Below are 18382 nucleotides of genomic sequence, written 5' to 3'. Positions count from 1 at the left end.
TTAACCAAGTAGGCAACAGAGTTGTACACTAAAAACTATAAAACATTGCTGAAAGAAACTACAGAAGATCTAAATAAATAGAAAACCATCTATGTTCACGGACTGGATAACTTAATATTGTTAAGATGACAATATTGCCCAAAGATATCTACAATTTCTATGCCAACTCTATTAAAATCCCATGGTTTTTTGCAGAAATTACAAATATCATCTTAAAATCATATGGACTATCAAGGGACTGTGAATAGTTAAAACAATCCTGAAAAAGAACAAAGAGGACTCACATTTCCTGATTTAAAAATGTACTACAAAACTACAATAATCAAAATAGTATGATACTGGCATAAACACAGATATATAGACCAATGAACAAGATAGCTTAGAAATAAACCTAAACATATATGACCAACTAGTCTTCAACAAGGGTGGCAAGAATACATAATGGGGAAGCGATAGTCCCTTCAACAAATGGTGTTGGAAAGACTGGATGTCCACATGCAAAAGAATTAAATCAGATCCTTATCTTGCCCCACACATAAAAATAATCAACTCAAAATATATGAAAAACTTAAAAGTAAAACTTAAAACTGTAAAACTAAAAGAAAGCATAGGGGAAAGTCTCCATGACATTGGTCTTTGCAACGATTTCTTGAATATCACACCAAAAGAACTGGAAACAAAAGCAAAAATATACAAGTGATATGCATCAAAGTAAAAAGCTTCTGCAAAGCAAAGGAAACAATCAGCATGGAATGCGAGAAAACTTCTGCAAATTGTATGCCTGATAAGAGGTTAATCCCTAAAATATGTAAGGAGTTCCTACAACTCAATAGCAAACAAAACAAATAATCCAATTTAAAAATGGGCAAAGGCTTGAACAGACATTTCTTCAGAGAAGACATACACATGACAAACAGGTATATGAAAAGATGCTTAACATCACTAATCATCAGGAAAATGCAAATAAAAACTACAATGAGATACCATCTCATCACTGTTGGGCTGGTTATTGTTCAAAAGGAAAGAAGAAAAGGGGAGAGGAAGGAAGATAGGAAGGAAAGTAAGTATTGGCAAGGATACAGGGAAAATGAAACCTTTGTACACTGTTGGTGGGAATGTAAAATGGTGCAGCCTCTATGGAGAACAATATGGAGGTTCCTCAAAAAATTTAAAGTAGAACTACCATATGACCCAGCAATCGCACTGCTGGGTATTTGTCCAAGAGAACTGCAATCAGGATCTCAAATTCCCATGCACTTCCACATTCATTCATAACAGCCAAGATGTGGAAACAACACAAATGTCCATCAACAGATGAGCAGATAATATGGTCTATCTGTACAATGAAATAAGATTCAGCCATAAAAAGAAGGCTATCCTGCCATGTGCTACAACAGGGCTGAATTTTGAAGACATCATGCTAAGTGTAACAAGCCAGTCAATTTTCTGTGACAAATGCTGTATGATTCCACTTGTATGAAGTACTAGAGTGGCCAAGCTCAATAGAGCAAAAAGAATGGCTGTTGCCAGGGCCGGGGGAGAAGGAAACGGGGAGTGGCTGTTCAATGGATAGAAAGCTTTAGTTGTACGATAGAAAGTTCTGAAGATCTGCTGACCAACACTGTGCTCATAGTTAACAATCCTACAATGTAAAGTTATAATTTTAAGAGGGTAGATGTTGTATTATGTGGGGTTTTTTTTTGGCCACTTTTTTTTAAAAAGGACATACACTCTTAACTATTTACAGAAAAGCAGTTTTGCTTTCTTTGCATCCTCAGCTCGGTAGCTGTACACAAGGCATGGCCTGGCCTCTGGACACCATTCTCTCAGGTGTCTGACATTCTTCTTCTTGGCATATTTTTTACAAAACAATTATTCTAAACTGCATACTGCCTCACAGTGAGTTACTAGAGGTCCACAGTGCCCAAGGTTTCCAAGCACATAGGCCCAACTCAGCTGACTCAGCCCCAACTCATGCATGGTAGATTGCAAAACTGGTCACAGCGCCCACCCCTGCAGTCACAGCCTTGGCCATGTGAAGGTGCAGCACCTGCTAGCAAGATGTGGAGCTTCTTTCCCCACCCCTCGAAGCTGGACCTGTTCTGTGACTCATTTTGGCCAACAGAATGCAATGAACACGGGCTCCTGCTCTCCCTCCTGGAACCCAGCACCACCACAGGACCAGCCAGCCCCAAGCTGACCGGCAGCTTATGTGAGGCCAGCTGACAGCAGCTGAATCTGATGCAAATCAGCTGAGCCCAGCACCAACTGTCGTCCCATAGAACTGTGAGCCAAGGACATGGTGTTGGTTGAAATCTCAATGTTTTGGGGTGCATTGTTGCACAGCACAAATGGTTGGCACAATACATAACCCCAATTCTCCCCATGAACTCAGTACTGTTCTTCTGAGTCAACTCCTCCCAAATTCCTTCCTAGAACTTCCCTGGGGAGGCTGCATGCAACTGCGCCTCTCTTAACATTCGCATAAAGACCTGCAACCATTCATTTGTGCTGCCCACCCAGGTGTGCATGCAGGAGACCTGCACACTGGCCCTTCCTGGGTCCCTGGCCCACATGATCCATGAGTAAGCAAATGATTGTTTCCTGCTGCTCAGTTTTGCAGAGATTTGTGACACAGCACCAAGTACCTGGGACAGGACCCCTCCACTCCCGGCCTTACCTCACAACATCCACAGATGCGGCCCCTGACTTGAAGAAATCAGTGGAGTCTTCAACCTCCAGGACATTGGGGAGGATCCGCTGCCAAGCACTCTGCAAAGCAAGGTCTGGTGAGAGGGTGGCCCCAGGGGAGCTGGGGACAAGTGCCACTCTGGGACAGCAAGCCCTGAACAGACTCATGGATGGCCTGGGGCCAGGTTGGGCTTCTCTATGTACCCTCCAAGATGTTGCCTCTTCCCAGGAGGCTTAATGGTCCTGGAGTGACCACCTTCTGGGAAAGAAGGAGCTGCCACAGCCCAGGCCTCTCTGATGCTGGCTGCTGTCCTCACGGTCACCTCACCTCAACCCCCGGCTTCTCTGGGGTCCCCATGGCAGTCCAGCTGGTGGAGGACAGACGTGCCAGGCCTCTAGGCATGGCTGGGGACTACAAAGGCAGGGCCCAGCTGCTCCTTAGCCCCACTCACCTTGGTGTTAGCTTTCAGGTTCTGGTGTCCCCAGGGTGACACCGATGCCCAGGTGTTGTAGCAGCAGGCTGGGGAGAGGGTGGGCCTGAGGGTGACTATGAGGCTCACACATGGGCTCAGGAGACCTGGGTCTTGACCTCACCAAGATGCTAACTGGTCTGTGTCCTATGAAGGGTTGAGTCTGGGACCTATGGAGGGCAGTAGTGCCCAGCCAGTTGGCCCTGTGGATGTGGGTGCTCAGCTCCCGCCAAGGCACCCTGTAAGGCGGTCCAGCAGTCAAGATGGGACGACTGCTCTCTGGGCAGGCTGCTGGTGAGGCCCGGTGGGGCGGGAGCCAGGAGGGGCCCCAGCAATATCAGGCCAGGTCCTCACTCTCTGGATGAACTCCAGGCCATTGTCAATCATGGGCCCAGGATGGGGGTGAGGCATGAGATGCTGGTTCAGGCCCAATCAGAACCAGTTCCCCCAACACCTGGCACAAGCACCCCTGGCTCTCCTCTTTCTTTCTTGGAAAAATGTCATGGATCTGCCCTTCCCATCCTCAGGGTGACCATCAACACCACGACAAGCCACACGCTGTCTGTCGCACACCTGCTGCCTGCCCCTTGAGGCCTCTGCTAGGCTCTCACCTGCTGGCGACACCTTCCTCTGACTCCCCAGCTAATATTTAAGTCCTGGGCATCCTTAAGGGTCCAATTCCTGTGTCACCTCTTCCCCAAAACCTTTGCTGGCCACTCTACTGGCAGGATCTACCTGCCTCAGACCACATCACTTGGGGCCACCAGTCGTCCACTACTGGATGGCTACTGCTAGTGTCCAGGGCCCTTATCAGATGAGAGTGGAGCCACAGAGGGGCAGTGCGGCAGACTGGTCACTGAGTGCACCACAAAGCCAAAGCCCACCAAGCCATCAAAATTCAGACAGCCCCTCAGTGCTGACAGCAGCTGGGTGAGGATTCCGTGTGTGAGGCAGGCAGAGTCTGGACTACGGAGAGAGTCAGTAAACACAACGTTTGTACCATGGGCAGCACCTGCCCAGCCTCAGCTCAGGAGGGCATAGGGGGTTGTGGCCCATTACCTGCCCAGCCCACAGTGGGCTCTTGGAGTGTTCTGCTGGACAGTCACAGGCCAGGCCCCTCCACCAACACCAGGGAGCTGCACAGCCCCAGACTGGCCTCTACTCGTCTTGGCCATGTTCCCTCTACCCCATTGGTCTCCAGATCACACATCCTGGAGGCTGAGTGCAGCTGTGAGCAAGAGGCCTAATGATAGCCATCCTAGCGATGGCCTTAGGGGGCTGCATGGTGAACAGCTAGAGAAGGACTCGAGCCCAGCCCTCCAGAGCCCGGACTCCACTCCTCAGGCCTTGGCTCCGCAGGTGGGACATGCAGGTACTGAAGGCACCTACTGCATAGAGTTGTTATCATGAATAAACACGCTGCTCTTCCAGGAGGACCTGCAACTCTGAATGTGCATGGTGAACAAATGCAAACCTGAAAGAGCCAGTCCTTCAAGATGGATCCCCAGAAGCTAACTGGGCCTAAATTTAAAACACAGCCAAGTGACCATTTGCTTTCTAGGGGTCACACATGTACTCTGGGTTCCCCCAAAACCTGCACCATTTTATCTTTGGGTCTTTCAGAGCTCACCTGAACCAGCCAATCAGGGCTCAGCTGTACCAACCAATTAGAACTGGTTTCAACCCTTCCTTTGAATGGGGACCTGGGTGAGCGCTTTTTCTATAAAATCCCACCCTTCCCGTTGTTCTCAGGAACGCACCTTCCTGTTACACCAGAAGCTGCCTTTGGATGGTTTGCAAACTGGTCACTGGAATAAAGTCTCTGTTCTCCAAATTCATTTTCTGAGAACTTTTGTCCAGAGTACACACTCTAGAAGTATCTGCTTTTCTCATGAGATGCTTAGATGTATTGCCAATGGGTACTGAGTTCCTCAAAGATGCCAGCTACTGAACTAAACCTCTTCATGTGTGTTATCTCCTCTACCAGTCACAACATCCACTGAGGAAGGGCTTGTTATTCCCATTTTACAGACGCAGGACTCAGCTGCAGCTGTTGTAAGATAGCATCTTTTGACTCAAGTCTACATCTACAAACAGATGACCCCAACTCATCCCCAGAGCCACTCAGCTGTGGGCTCCAGGAGGGCTGTCTGTCCAGCTGGCCCTGCAACCCCAGGGCAGACCAAGTTAGGGCCAGAGCAACTGCTCCAGGGATATGTTTGGAAAACAGACATTCAAGGTGTTCCACTTTCAAGAAGGAGTTACTGGCTCTCAGTGCCTTTGGATCACACAAGTGCCTCACGTCCGTCCTTGCTGAGCCCTGCCCCACATGTGCTGTGAACACCCAAGGTCCCCAGCTGTGCCCGCCTGACTCTACCCCTCACCCCCGGGCTCCAGCTACAGTGCCCTCCCATGGCAACTCCCTGAACACAGGGAGGCCTCTGCCCTGTTAGGGCCTTGCCATTTGCTGTTCCTTCTCTCTTGAAGGTCTTCCCCCAGCTCTCTTCTCTCCACCCAGGGAAGAAGGATACAGTGGGAGGGAGCATGAAGGGTCAGGAACAAATCCCGGGAAGTGAGCATAGACGGAAATTCATGTTGAGAAGACTGAGTCTCAGAGAGGGAAGCTCCCTACAGCATCACATTGGGGCAAAGCTGGATTGGAGCCCAGGTGTGCCTCACAGGCAGCTTGTGTTGGTCACAGCCCGGGATGCTGCCTCTGGTGCAGCCTTTCTGGAAGGCTCCAGTGCTCACATTCTAATCACGGGGACATGGGCTTGACACCTGACTCTTTCAAATATTCCAGGAGCTTCTGTTTCACTCGTTAACTGTTGACAATGAGCCCTTAGAAGAGTCAGACTGAACTGGCCAGATCCCAGGGTGCCAGTTGCAGAGGAAGGAGCAGCAAGAAGACAACAGAAAGCTCAAGACAAGACAGAACCAACACTGCACCTGGGGCCAACACAGACACCCACAGAGGGCTGGCACTGCCCAACTCTGGGGAGCGCGATTTGCAGAACACATGTGCTCGGCACAACCTGCACAACTGGATGGCAGCCCTGAAGTTGCGTCTTACCCGCACAGCCTCTGCAGTAACCAGCTCCGCCTCTGTCAGTTCAAGGGCACTGCTGGCTGCCCCTTTAAAGAAGTTCGAGGCCAGGATCATTTTGCCATCCTCCAGCTGAATGTTCTTCACCAGTAGCTGCAAAAGGAAGGATTTCACAGTTCCTGTGGTCAGACCTGAGGCAGTGATGAAGACGTTCCACACAGGGTGCTGTGCCGGGCACTCCAGCCTTGTCTCCACCCTTCAGATGAGGATGGAGCAGGAGTCCCAGGTTAGTGATGAGGAATTTACAGTGGGGAGGCCACTATTCCAGGGACAAAGAGGAAATTGCAGAGCTTATGTCTCCTACCAGCTGCTTGATTTTCCATCACTCACTCCCACTACACTTTCACTTTGTTTTTAAGTGTAATGACTTTATTACTTCTATAAAAAAGGATTCCTACCGATCAAAAAAAGAAAATGTCATTCAGGCACCACATAGAAAGTAAACTTAGAAAAACAACAAATCCTGCAATCACCCAGCAGCTCCCGGAACTGCCACAGAAACACCTGGAGAACATCACCAGATGCCTGTGTGGGATACAGAGGTGGGAAGAGAAGAGGCTGAAAAAGGGTCTGGCCGGCCCTGCAGTCTGCAGCTTCAGGACAGCACTTCAAGCTGGTCCCGGGTAGAGCCTGCGTCCAGCCATCAGTTCAAGGGGATTCTGGCTGCCAGACATGAACTACCCCCATTGCAGCTCATGACTCTGGGATACTCTAGTGTCTGCCTCAGATTTACTGTATTTAATAACATGTTTGAATTGTTTGGGGCCTGCTTGTTTATCAATAGTTTTTCAACAAATGCTTTCGTTAGGGGCCAGGAAAAAAAAACATATAAAAAGGAGTTATGGATAAGCTCACGGGTGGGTGCATGTCTCTATGCGTTAAGAGTGGCGATGGAAGAATGGCACCCTCTATGCATGCTCTGCCAGAACTGGAATGGGCCTCTCGGCCTGACCCTCGCTCCTTTGCCTTTCAAAGATGTTCTGGCGCTTTCTGCAAGCTAAAGCCCAGCCAGACCCCACAGGGCATGCCTGAGAGATGCTTCAACCCAGGGTCTTCTGGGTTGATCTGTGGGGAGCAGGGTGTGTGTGCTCAGCTGGTCTCTCCTCACTCCCCTCCCACCCTGACCACCTCTGGACAGTGGACCAAGCTCTTGTGAGAGAGCCGGTAACCCCAGCTTCCTCTTAGACACTTAGTTGCCTTCTTTGCACTGCTGTCTTTGCGGGTCTCTGGGCAGACGCTGTGGGTGCCCCGCTCAGACCCCGTGGCTGGTGCCCTGTCCTCCAGCTGCAGCAAGGGATGGATGATAACGGCCTGAACTGTCCCTTCCTTGCTTGCTGTGGATGGATAAGAGTTCCTGAACACAGAGAGGCCAAGGGACGATGCCTGGGGGGTCCTCTACCCCACCCCAGGGGCCACTGAAACCAAAGGCTGCCAGAGGTGGGGACAGGCAGGTATAATTGGAGAGTGCAGTTAATACTCCAAAGCCCACCCTGGGAGCAGCCCCAGGCTAGACTTCTCCTGAACTTTTACTTTTGCTTTACTTTCCTCTGCCCTTACTGCCTGGCATGATTTTCTGGAACATTGCATCAATAAATCACTTGCACAAGAATTTTTACCTTAGATGCTGCTTCTAGGGAACCTGACCACAGACAGATACTCTCTTGCAGCTGCATATATCAATCTTGGATACCCAAAACACTACCTTGCAGACATCAACAGCAGCCTAGACCTTCTGACAGGGGAGCACAGCAGACTGGACACCAAGAGTGAGCACAGGCCAGGCCCCAAACTGCCACGCTTCACTCCAGCTGGCTGGACACAGCAACACGGCTGGGGGTACCGTGCCCACTGGGTTTGTCCAGACCTGTCAGTGTGTGGGAAGACCCCTGCCTGCCCTCTCCCTACCCCCAGCTGCTCATGTGAGAAGGAGTAGTAGAGTGTATATGAACAGGAAGCTACCATGGCCAAGACCAGTATCACAGCTTTGGAGCCAGAATTTCAGCGTTTGAATCCCAGCTCTGCCACGGGCTAGCTTGGATGATCCTGGGCAAGTTATTTAAATCTCCGTTTTTTCCTCTATAAGGATATTATGTTTATACATATATCATAGTGTTGTTGGGCAGATTAAATTTAATGCGTATACATCGTTCTGGCATAAAAGGTGCTCCATCAGTGTTTGCTGGTACCGTGAGTTGTAGTCTGCTAATAACAAGAGCAGGTGGCCAGCATGGCTCCCAAGGCTCTGCACATGCTAAGTCCCCACGGCATCCCTGTTCAAAGAGATGGGAGCTGAGGCACAGAGGCTTAATGACCCCACGCCCAGAGGTGCTTCTGATAGACCACAGACAGGCCCTGAGCCCAGGCTCCCTGGGAGGGCTTCTCTCTGATTCTGGATTTTCTGACACCCACACAGGGTGCCCAGCCTGTGCAGGGGAGAGAGAGATCAGACTGTTACTGTGTCTGTGTAGAAAATCAGTAGCCTGGAGATGGGTGCCTAGCCAGGAAGGGTAGGGAGCCCAGCTTTCCCAGAACAGAGAAGTGGGTAAACTGCCTCGGACACCCTCTGCTCAGGGCCAGCCAGGCGGTCAGGGACAGATCAGGGTCGGTGGTCCCTCCTAGGTCTGGTTTTTTCCATTTTCTCCAGAGGAGCCTAGGGTCTTCCTGCAAGGCCTGAGTCCAAGGACAGGAGCATGGGTGGCTTTGAGCAGGCAAGTAACCCACAGCCATGCCCTTACCATTTTGTCATCATTCCCAAAGAGGATGAGTCCTGCTTTGGTGACCACCCCTGGCCGATGGGCTCCTGGGATGGGCAAAGCATCTCCCTCGGGCACCAGGCCTGAAGTATTCAGCGTTGAGTTGAAAAATGTCAGTTTCTGTCAAGGGAAGAAAAACCGGAAGACGGTGGGTGAGAAGAAGTCCCCGAAGCCAGCAGCCTAGGTAGGTCTGAGCAGGGCTGGGAGGGGGAGAGGGGCCAGGGGCAGCTGAGACCTGGGAGCTGGCTCAAAGCCCATGTGACCCCTGAGGACCTTTCTGTTGGGGCACAAATGAGACCTGGAGGAGCCTCAGTGGCCTCAAGGAGCTAATAGCAGGTCTGCCTCAACTCTGCAATAAGACCCTTCTCCTTGGCCCCATAAGCCCCTTCTCCTTGGCCCATGGCCTCAGACCTCAGGTGCACAGACTGGGGGAGAACGTGCTCCAGGCGTCATGGAGTGAGGTCACCTGCTCTCAGGGTGCTGCCAAGCAGTGGTTGCTTTGATCAGAAGGTGCATTTGCTAGTACAAAGGGCTCTGCATTGATGAGGACAGCAGGCTTCCTGCCACGGTCTGGGCAGTTGGCTCAGGGTCAAGGGTCTGGACAGTCTGAGACTGTGTCGGGGACAAGACTGCCTTCAAGGTTTTCACAAAGACCACCACACACAGTCCTGCCACCCCTGATGCCTCACCAGAGCCTGTGACCCCCAAGGCTCCCCATCTTTAGCATCTGGCCTGCCCATGGTCAGCCTGGCCCTGAATGTGCTGCCCCACCCTGCCTGAGGCCAAGTCAGAGTCAGCACTGGGCCTCGGGTCTCCACAAGCTCAGCAGTGAGACTCAAAATATTTCACAACCAATACAGCTGGGCCCCAGGGGCACTATAAGGGCCTGGAGGCTTCCAGCTATGTAGGACATCTATCGTTTAGCTACTGGAGGCTGGGTAGGTCTGTCATTCCTGGGGATGTTTAAGGGGCACCCAGTGGGAGTAGGGGCCAGGGCAGTGGCTATTTATTATACCAACCAGTTCAAACATGTGTGGCAGTCTTATGGCCAGTGGGATATACCAATGCACCTGGCTGGATTCCAGCCATGCAGGGACATACCTGCAGAGGTTCACAGGCCTCTGTCCAGGCTCCTGGAACCTTGTCGTTCCCACGGATCCAGTTGTGAATGGCCTCTGCCGGCTGGTCCCAGTCGATCTGTGGGGAGCAGGGTGTGTGCTCAGCTGGTCTCTTCTCACTCCCCTCCCACCCTGATGAAGTCTGGACAGTGGACCAAGCTCTTGTGAGAGAGCCGGTAACCCCAGCTTCCTCTTAGACATTTGCAGGAGTCCCTGAGCTGGTGCCCCCAGTTCTGGGTGCTCTCTGACCCTCAGTCTCTCATGGGCTGAGCAGACTTCAGAATGGTTTGGGGAAGATAATGTTCTGTTGCTGTCAAGATGGCCCAGACTCTACACAGATGCCCCAGCACAATGTGCTCAGGCCCATCCCATAGGGACCCACCTGCTTCTCCTCACTGGCAGGGCCCCTGTGGGTCCCCACACAGCACCCCATACTCCTGAGCTGAGACACAGCCCACAGGCCTCTGAGGTTCCTCGACCGGCTCTTGCTCCAGAGACCCACACTGTCCCTCGCATAGAGACTGCTCGCACTATGGTTGATGTTTTGCCCCCTAACTCCTACTCTTCTCCCTCCCTCTGGGCTTTGCCTGCCCATTCCTCCTAAAGAGGAACAGGAAAGAACCTGGAATGGACCTCAATGAACCTGTTTGCTGCCCTCCCAGGTGCCAGGGTCCTCCTCCTCCACGGCTCTCTTCATGCATCCCTGACCTGGGCTGCCCTGTCTTCTGGTCTCAAAGAATTACAACCTGCACCATCTAGGCTGAACTCCAGCCTCCTCAGGCTGCCCTCTACAACCCCAGTCTGCTCACAGGCAGGATGAGGGTGTGGAGGGACCCAGCACTCACCTTGGCCGTCTCCTTCTTCTGAATCCCCTCATAGGTGGCTCCTTCCTCAGGCTGAGGGAGTCTGGGGGCTTTGCCTTCAGCGATCAGCCTCACGGCCTGCACCTGGGGAGACCGGTGGGCTGCTATCCCCAGCAGTAGGACCTTGCCTCCTTCCCAGCCCCAGGGCCTACACTGAGCCTGGACCCTTCCCCAGACTGACCAGACTTGCCTGGCACACAGCAGGCACCCAAGAAACACCTGCCATATGAACAAGGGAGTCAGTGTGAACCTAACTTCTATTGCACAACAGACGCAGACCTGTCCTCTCTACCTGGCAAAGGTTTAGATTACATAGATCTTACATCTTCTGAGATCTTAGAAGATTATATAAACCGTAAAGCCCTGCCGGTATAACACAGATACAAATGTCCATGTTGCTGTCTAAGCCTTCTCTGCCTTGTAAGGAGAGTGGGTCCTGAGCCCCATGGTGGGCTTGAAGGTGCAAGTTTGGAGGTCTGAGATGAAGCAGGAAATAGTTTCTCTGTGACAGGAAAGAGGAAGGTGGTGGGAAAGGAATCAGGGGAGAGAGAGGACAGCCAAGGAGCCTGAGCCTATGTGAGCAAGAGCCTGCAGGAAGAGACGGGGAGGTGCCAAGAACGGGAAGTGACCGAGTGTCAGAGCATCTGAGGCAGGGCTGCCCGATGGAGCCCTCTGTGGTGATGGACGAATTCCAAGTCTGCACGGTCCAACATGGTGGCCAGGGGACTTGGAATGTGGCTGAGACTGAGGAACTGAATTTTTCAGTATAATTCATTTTATGAATTTAATAGCTGCATGTTACCAGTGGCTGCCTTGTTGAACAGTGCAGCTCCAAGGAGTACTTGAGTTGCTTGCCGTGGGAAGCACAGGTAAGCCCCTTCTCTGTACCACTAAATCTCCAGCAAGTCTACTTTGTTAACTATTTTTGTGAGCTGGTCAGTCTGTGGGGAAGACAAGTTTAACACAACCGAAAAATAAAAGGCAATGGCCAGGAGCTGAGGATGAGGGGACGGTGGACGCTGCCGCTGTGCTTCCTGCTGTGCCCAAACAGCAACGGCTCCCCAGGGCCTCCGTCCCTCCTGCCTCATGCCTGGACAGCACCTCTTCCTCTGGTCGTCCCTCCTGCCCCATGCCTGGACAGCACCTCTGCCTCTGGCTGTCCCTGTCAGCCCACCCTCGGGCAGGGGCCAGCAGCCTTCACATATGATCTCCATCTGTGGGCTCAGGCCCATGGCCTGCTACCCTGCCTCTCAGCAGTGCCAGCTGCCCATGTGACTGAGCCGCCCTGTGGCTCAGGCCATGCGACCACAGGTCAAAGCCTTCCCAGCTCTTCCGAGCAGGAAGCATGTGACTGAGGCAGCCAATCAGAGTACTCTATCACCCCAGCTGGTGATTGGCTCATGAGGAGCACATGACCCCAAAACTGGCCAATCAGAATCTCCCCTGATTTGTGATTGATGAATTCTAGGAGAAAAAGTGTTTCTCTTTTCTTGGAATCAAGAATTAGAGTCCTTGAGCTACAGTGGCTATGTTTCCTCTAATTCAGGGCAGCTAAACTGAGAATGAAGCTAATCACACAGAGAAAAGCAGAATCAACGAGTGAAGGAGAGAGAAACAGAAACTTAATGACGTTATAGCTGAAGTTCCTGGATTCAGCAGGACGTGACCCAGTCCCTGCCTTTAGCCTTGTCTATTAAACGGGCCCCAAAATGTCCCCTTTTTGCCAAACGCTTTTTGAGTTGGGGTCTGTCCGTTGTGAGCAAGAGTCCCTCCTAATACAATACACTGTTTGTCCTAATTCTGCCCCTAAAACCTTGAAGTGAGAGCTCTCTCCCTCCAGAATCCTGAATTTGGGGAACAGATTCCTGGCCTCCAGGAGCAGTGGGCTGGGTCTAGGGAGGGTGCTTGAGTGTGCGTCCGGGTGGGCAGGGCGCGGCCGGCTCCAGGCCCTCACCATCCCTTTGATGCCTTCTGGGAAGAGGAAGCGGTTGTACAGCGTGCTCACGGTGTCATCTGGGAGCACCTCACACTCCTTCTGCAGCAGAAGGTCCCCGGTGTCCAGACCATCGTCCGCCCAGAAGATGGAAAAGCCCCCTTTCTTATCTCCGTGAATGAGGGTCCTAGGAAGCAGAAGAGTGAAACCCGGAGTCTGCGACGAAGGGCCATGGAGGACGCCCCGGGTGCAGGCCCGTGGGCCTGCCACCCTCCAGGAGGCCCTCTCTTCCCAGGGGTAGCACTGACACCGGCTCCGGCGGGAAATAGAAGAAGGAAAACAGCATGTATTGATAAGAACTATGGGCCAGGAATTGTGCTAAAAGCCCTATATGCCTTATGTAACTGAGTCCTCACAGCAGGGATAACAGGTATACTTGGTTTACAGATAGGGAAACTAAGGTCCAGAAAAGTGAAGTGACACCAACAAAGATCAAAGAGCCTGACTCCCAACAGACCAGTCTGACTACGAATCCACTCTTTTCTCAACTCAAATGTTTTCCCTCTTTGACCACCCATCTGCCTTGTCACCCCCTTTGTTGTCTTCTTGGGAATTCTGTCACGTCAGACTACCTTGGGGAGGCCATCCTTTGCTCCATGTTTATCTCTTTCTACATAGTGTGCTGCCCAGAGCAGCGGTAGTGGAAGTTAGAGTAGGACCCCCAGCCCACTGCCTGGACTGGCGCCTTGGACCCTGCGCCTCCTGGTGCCCTCTCTGTCCCAGCTGGGGGATGGGAACACTGACAGTGCCAGTTTCTCAGATAACTGTGGGAGTGCAGAGTGCTTAGCAACACCTGCTCCCAGAGCCTTCTGTCATCGATAACGTTGCACAGCCTGTTCTGTGGCTGATAGCTGGCAACCACAGGACAAGCACCTGCACAATGCCCACTCTGCATCCCTAGAAATGCTTTGGGCTAATGGAAAGAGACAAGTCAGGCTGATGGAGGGACATGTATAGGGATGGTCCCCCGTGTTTTTGCCCCATCTCACCAGTTGATGGCCGAGGCCCCTCGGTGTCTAGGGAGCAGTGACGGGTGATAGATGATGGAGCCATGCCGGGGGGCATTGATTATCTCCATGGGGATGAACTGGCTGCAGAAGGGCAGGACGTTGAGCTCGGCCCCCAAAGCTTGGTATTTTGCCACCACTTCAGGCAAAGCCTGTCCTTTTGCGCGCCACCGGGAGAATTTGAATACCGGCACTCCATCCTTCTCAGCTTCCAGACCTGTGGGATGGTGGATAAGAAACTGGCCCCTCTCTATCACCCACCCACATGTGGCCAACTCTGCCTTCCCAGCAGAGCAGCCCATGGGCCTTCTCTCTATGCCACCCCCCTCACCCCCCACCCCCAGCCAGTCTCCACTGGGCAACACAGACAGATGCACCAGCCAAGCATGAGGCTCTGGGGACCGCCCTGCCTGCTCTGACTTCTGCTGAGCTCCAGGACCTCTGAGTGCCTCCCTCTTCCAGACCCCAGATGGCTGACCTCTGCCCTCGCTCCTCTCCTGAGGCCTTGCCATCCCTATCACTGAGTTACTGTCTTATGGTCCCCTCTACTGCTCTCTCTGTGATGGGGACTGCCCCCCTGCAGATGGCATTTCTGCTTTGTCAGCTGTTCCCTGATGAAGGAATAAGGGGAAGAAGGGTAACAAGGGCATCCTCACTCCTTTCTGTTCAGTGGGTTCCTGTCCAGTGAGCCTCCCCCAGCCCAGCTTCTTCATCCCAGCCACAGTTGTTCCTTCCCAGAGCAATGGCTAAATCAGTTTTTCCATCATCCGTAGAACTAGCCTCAATATGCACACACCCCACACCCCACCCTGGGCCCAGATACAGCCTGGAGGGCCCCTCCTCTGCCCCATCACCAGCACACCCTCCTCACAGCTCTGGATTACAGGCCCAAGCTCCCAAGTTTTTGTAGTTAAAGCTTCCTCCTTTATCTTAGCCTTAGAGTGGGCAGCTGCTTCCTGCAGTCACTGTCCCTGATAACTTCCAGCTCTCTGCCTTCCACTCTTCAATACCCAAGGAACACTTCTTTGTATTCAGTTCTCTGTTAGAGCCTCTGGTGTGATGTTTGGGCCCTGATGGGACTGGCCCTCCTCTCCGGCCTCCTCTGTCACTCTGTCCTGGTGTCTGGTGGTTTTGAGAGAGGGTGGGATGTGATGTCAGCAGATTGGACTGCACTTGCAAAAGCTGTCCAACAGTGACTAATGAAATACTGCTGCAGGACATCTGAGATCAAGGTCAAGTAGGAGTCCCAGCCAGGTCTGGTCTGGGTCCAGGGTCAGCAGCTGGGATCAGTGGTCACTTAGTGGCTGGGTGTAAGGTCCAGACTGTGGTGGGGTCAGGGTATGTCATGGGTCACTGGTGGTCAGGTCCAAGACTGAACCCTGGCTGGCATTGGGTGTTGGGTGTTGGAGCTGATTTTAGGGCCAGGCTGCAGCTTCCCCATTGAGGGAGGCTGGCTGTTCCTTAAGAAACCACACCTCTGTGCCTGGCCAGGCCTACAAGCCCCCTTTCCTAATCCTGGCCTTCTATCCTTAAGCCCTGCCCCACAGTCTGTCTCCATCAGGCCTGAGAAGGACCAGTCAGTGTTCCTAGAGGGTCTGTTCATCCAAGCTGAGGCCCCTGCATCCTGTCTGCTGAGGTTCCCAGCTCAAAGGCAGTGGCCCAGACCCGTGATTCTCAAACTGTGCTTCTCCTAGTACCAGAGACACCAGTATCTCCCAGGAACTTGTCCCAGGTTAAAAATTTCACCTAATTCTGACTTTTCCACCTCATTCTGAATCAGAAACTCCCAGGGTGGGCTCAGTACTCTCTGTGGTTTTGTTCTTTTCTTTAAAAAAATTAAAATGCCAGGGGAGAGTGCAAATGCAGTTCCCCATGACCACAAATTACGCAGTCAAGTTCCCCACATTTGGGGAAATTGCAGGGATCAGCACATCCAGAGTACAATGGAGAAGCCTCACCCTGGGAAAACCGCCTTTGTGATCATGGTCTGTCCTCTGCCAGGTAAGCAGAGCACTGTGTGTTTTGACGGCAGCCCCAGCAATGGTGATGCCGCGCATGCCCACCTTTCAGAACATGGAGCCCCAGTTCAGAACATGGAGCCCTTCCCAAGCATGGGTGCTGGGTCAGAGAAGCTCTGTGTGGGACCTGGGACCAGGCTGGGCTTCTCTACAGCCCTTCTCCAGGACCCTAAAGCCACCCCATGATCAGGTGGGGAGGGCATCTTCACTTTATTCCAGAAAAGCCCAGCAGCCTGTTGGCACTGGAGCAGGATTCAAGGTAGACCACTTACCCAGCCAGAGCACAGGCCCTGCAGACTTCTGCTCCCAACCTCCCACCCACTGCTTCCCCTATGCCTGGACGGGCAGGCCGCCCTCCATCGGCTTCCCTGCTCCGTCGGCTCACTCACCCAGGGGGTCGGCCTTCCCATCCTTATCTGGAACAGTGAACACACCCACCACTTCGTGGCCCTCCTTCCTCAGGTGGCCGTAAACTTCCTGGCCAAACAGGCTCTGTCCAATCACTGCAATCTTCATGGTAGCAGGAGGGTTGGAAGGACCTGGGGAAGGAATAAAGCAGCAATTAGACAGAGATTGCTGGTCTCAGAGAAGCCAGCCCTGGTTTAAGACGGGGCAGTTCATGGCACCTGGCCTGCTCTACCCCAATTCCCTCTGTGGCTCTGTGGGTGGCAGGCCACTGAGGGGAGACTGCCACTGTAAGAGAGACCAGATGAAACATGTACCCACGACCCAATGGATCCCTAATGTCAGAATATTCAGTGCCACAGCGGGTGAGCTGGATATGGATTGTAGAATTAGGGGATTCCCTTTTGAAACCTTCCAAACTGGCGTGGAATGTTGGGTGTCAAGATGTTTGAGATGTATTTGAGCATATTCCAGTAACTAACCAGTTCTATGGCCTTGGTCAAGTCACCTTGGTAAAGTCACATTTGTTCATGAGAAAGATGCCACATCTCTCAAATGGCTTTCAGTCTACAAATTAGGCTTATTCCTCTGAGCCAGGAGCCACAAAAGGAGCAAGGGGAGTCCCTGCCGAAGGGGCTGTCCAGCTGAGCTGTAACAGAAAAGGGGCCTGGGTGGGCAGGCCTGAGGATGAAGGTGGTGAAAAGTGGAACGGGGTTCCACTAAGGAAGATGTGTGGAATGAAGCCTAGCTAATCATGCATATTCTCCAAAGATTGGTCATTCATTCACCTCACGCATATCTATAAAACCTAAACTACTATTCACTTAATACATTTCTTTAACTTGTCCGTTTACCAAAATAAGTTTTTTTTTGGAAAATTTTATTAATGTATACTTCATATATACATAAAGTACACAAATCATAGATGTGTAGCTCAATGAATTTCACAAACTGAACACACCACTGTCATCACCACCAGAAAGAGAAAAACTCCAGGAGCCCCTTGAGCCTCTTCTACTCACTACACTCACCAAGAATCATGGGACTTCTAACAGCATCAAATGGTTTTGCCTGATATATGTATATGTATCCCCTTTATATGTATTCATCTTACATAAACGGAATCATACAGTGTTTTGCAGATTTTCTCCCTCAACTTTATCTTTGTGGTTGCATGTAGTCGTAGTGAGTTTATTCTCATTGCTGCAGAAGTGGATGACCTGCAGTTCGTTTATTCATTCTACTGTTAAAGGAATTTGGGTAGTTACCAGTTTGAAGGTATTACAAATAGGATGCTACAGAGATTCTTGCATATGGTCTTCATGGTACATATGTACACATCTCTGTCAGGTATGTACTTAGGGAGGAATTCCTGGGTCATAGGTGTGAAAATTTCCAGCTTTAACAGATGCTGCCAGTTTTCCATAGTGGTTGTACCAGTTTCCACTTCCATGTGCTCTCCATCTTGGTTTGTGTCTTCATTTTAGCTCTTTTCCTAACATAAAATACAACTGTCTCATTGGGGTTTAATTTGCAATTCCCTGATAACCAATGAAGTTGTTCGCCTTTTCCTATGTTTCTTGGCCATTTGTATATCCTTTTGTGGGAATCAGCTCTTCAAATCTTTTGTCTGTGTGGTTTTATTCTTATTGAAAGGGAGTTTTTTGTTTTGTTTTTCTGTTTTGTTTTTGAATCATCTAGATTATGAGTTCTTTGTCAGATATGTGTATGGAAAACATCTTCCCTAATTCTGTGGTTTGCCTTTTACATCCTCGTATGATGTCTTTTGATGAACAGACGTTCTTAAACTTAATATAGTACATTTTATCAAACATTTCCTTTATGTTTAGTGGTTCTTGTATTCTATTTAAAAAATCTTTGCCTACTCCAAGTTCATGAAGATGTTCTCCTTGTCGTTCAAGGTCTTTATTGTTTTGCCTTTTACATTAGATGTGCAA

General features: G+C 51.2%; 1 protein-coding gene and 1 non-coding gene across 3 annotated transcripts in view; both read right to left on the bottom strand.

Moving 5' to 3' along the window:
* The window catches only part of ALDH1L1 (aldehyde dehydrogenase 1 family member L1), an 81313-nt gene that overhangs the window by 41105 nt on the left and 21826 nt on the right, over positions 1–18382 (bottom strand). For both annotated transcript variants that reach the window (XM_050781623.1, XM_050781622.1), the window contains exons 2-9: positions 16409–16558; positions 13984–14218; positions 12956–13121; positions 10984–11085; positions 10122–10217; positions 9003–9140; positions 6235–6360; positions 2681–2772 (exon numbers count right to left, since the gene is read on the bottom strand). In XM_050781623.1, coding sequence (XP_050637580.1) covers positions 2681–2772; positions 6235–6360; positions 9003–9140; positions 10122–10217; positions 10984–11085; positions 12956–13121; positions 13984–14218; positions 16409–16535 — 1082 coding nt within the window. In that variant the 5' untranslated portion in view covers positions 16536–16558. The remainder of the gene's footprint in view (positions 1–2680; positions 2773–6234; positions 6361–9002; positions 9141–10121; positions 10218–10983; positions 11086–12955; positions 13122–13983; positions 14219–16408; positions 16559–18382) is intronic.
* Positions 15847–16010, bottom strand: LOC126949569 (U1 spliceosomal RNA). Its single transcript, XR_007723844.1, has one exon. It is a non-coding gene; the product is annotated as a U1 spliceosomal RNA (small nuclear RNA).

This window comes from Macaca thibetana, chromosome 2 (genome assembly GCF_024542745.1).
Source record: "Macaca thibetana thibetana isolate TM-01 chromosome 2, ASM2454274v1, whole genome shotgun sequence".
In the NCBI taxonomy this organism is placed as follows: domain Eukaryota; kingdom Metazoa; phylum Chordata; class Mammalia; order Primates; family Cercopithecidae; genus Macaca; species Macaca thibetana.
The sequence above is the reverse complement of the archived record's forward strand: the minus strand, read 5'-3'. Positions and strand labels throughout refer to the sequence as shown.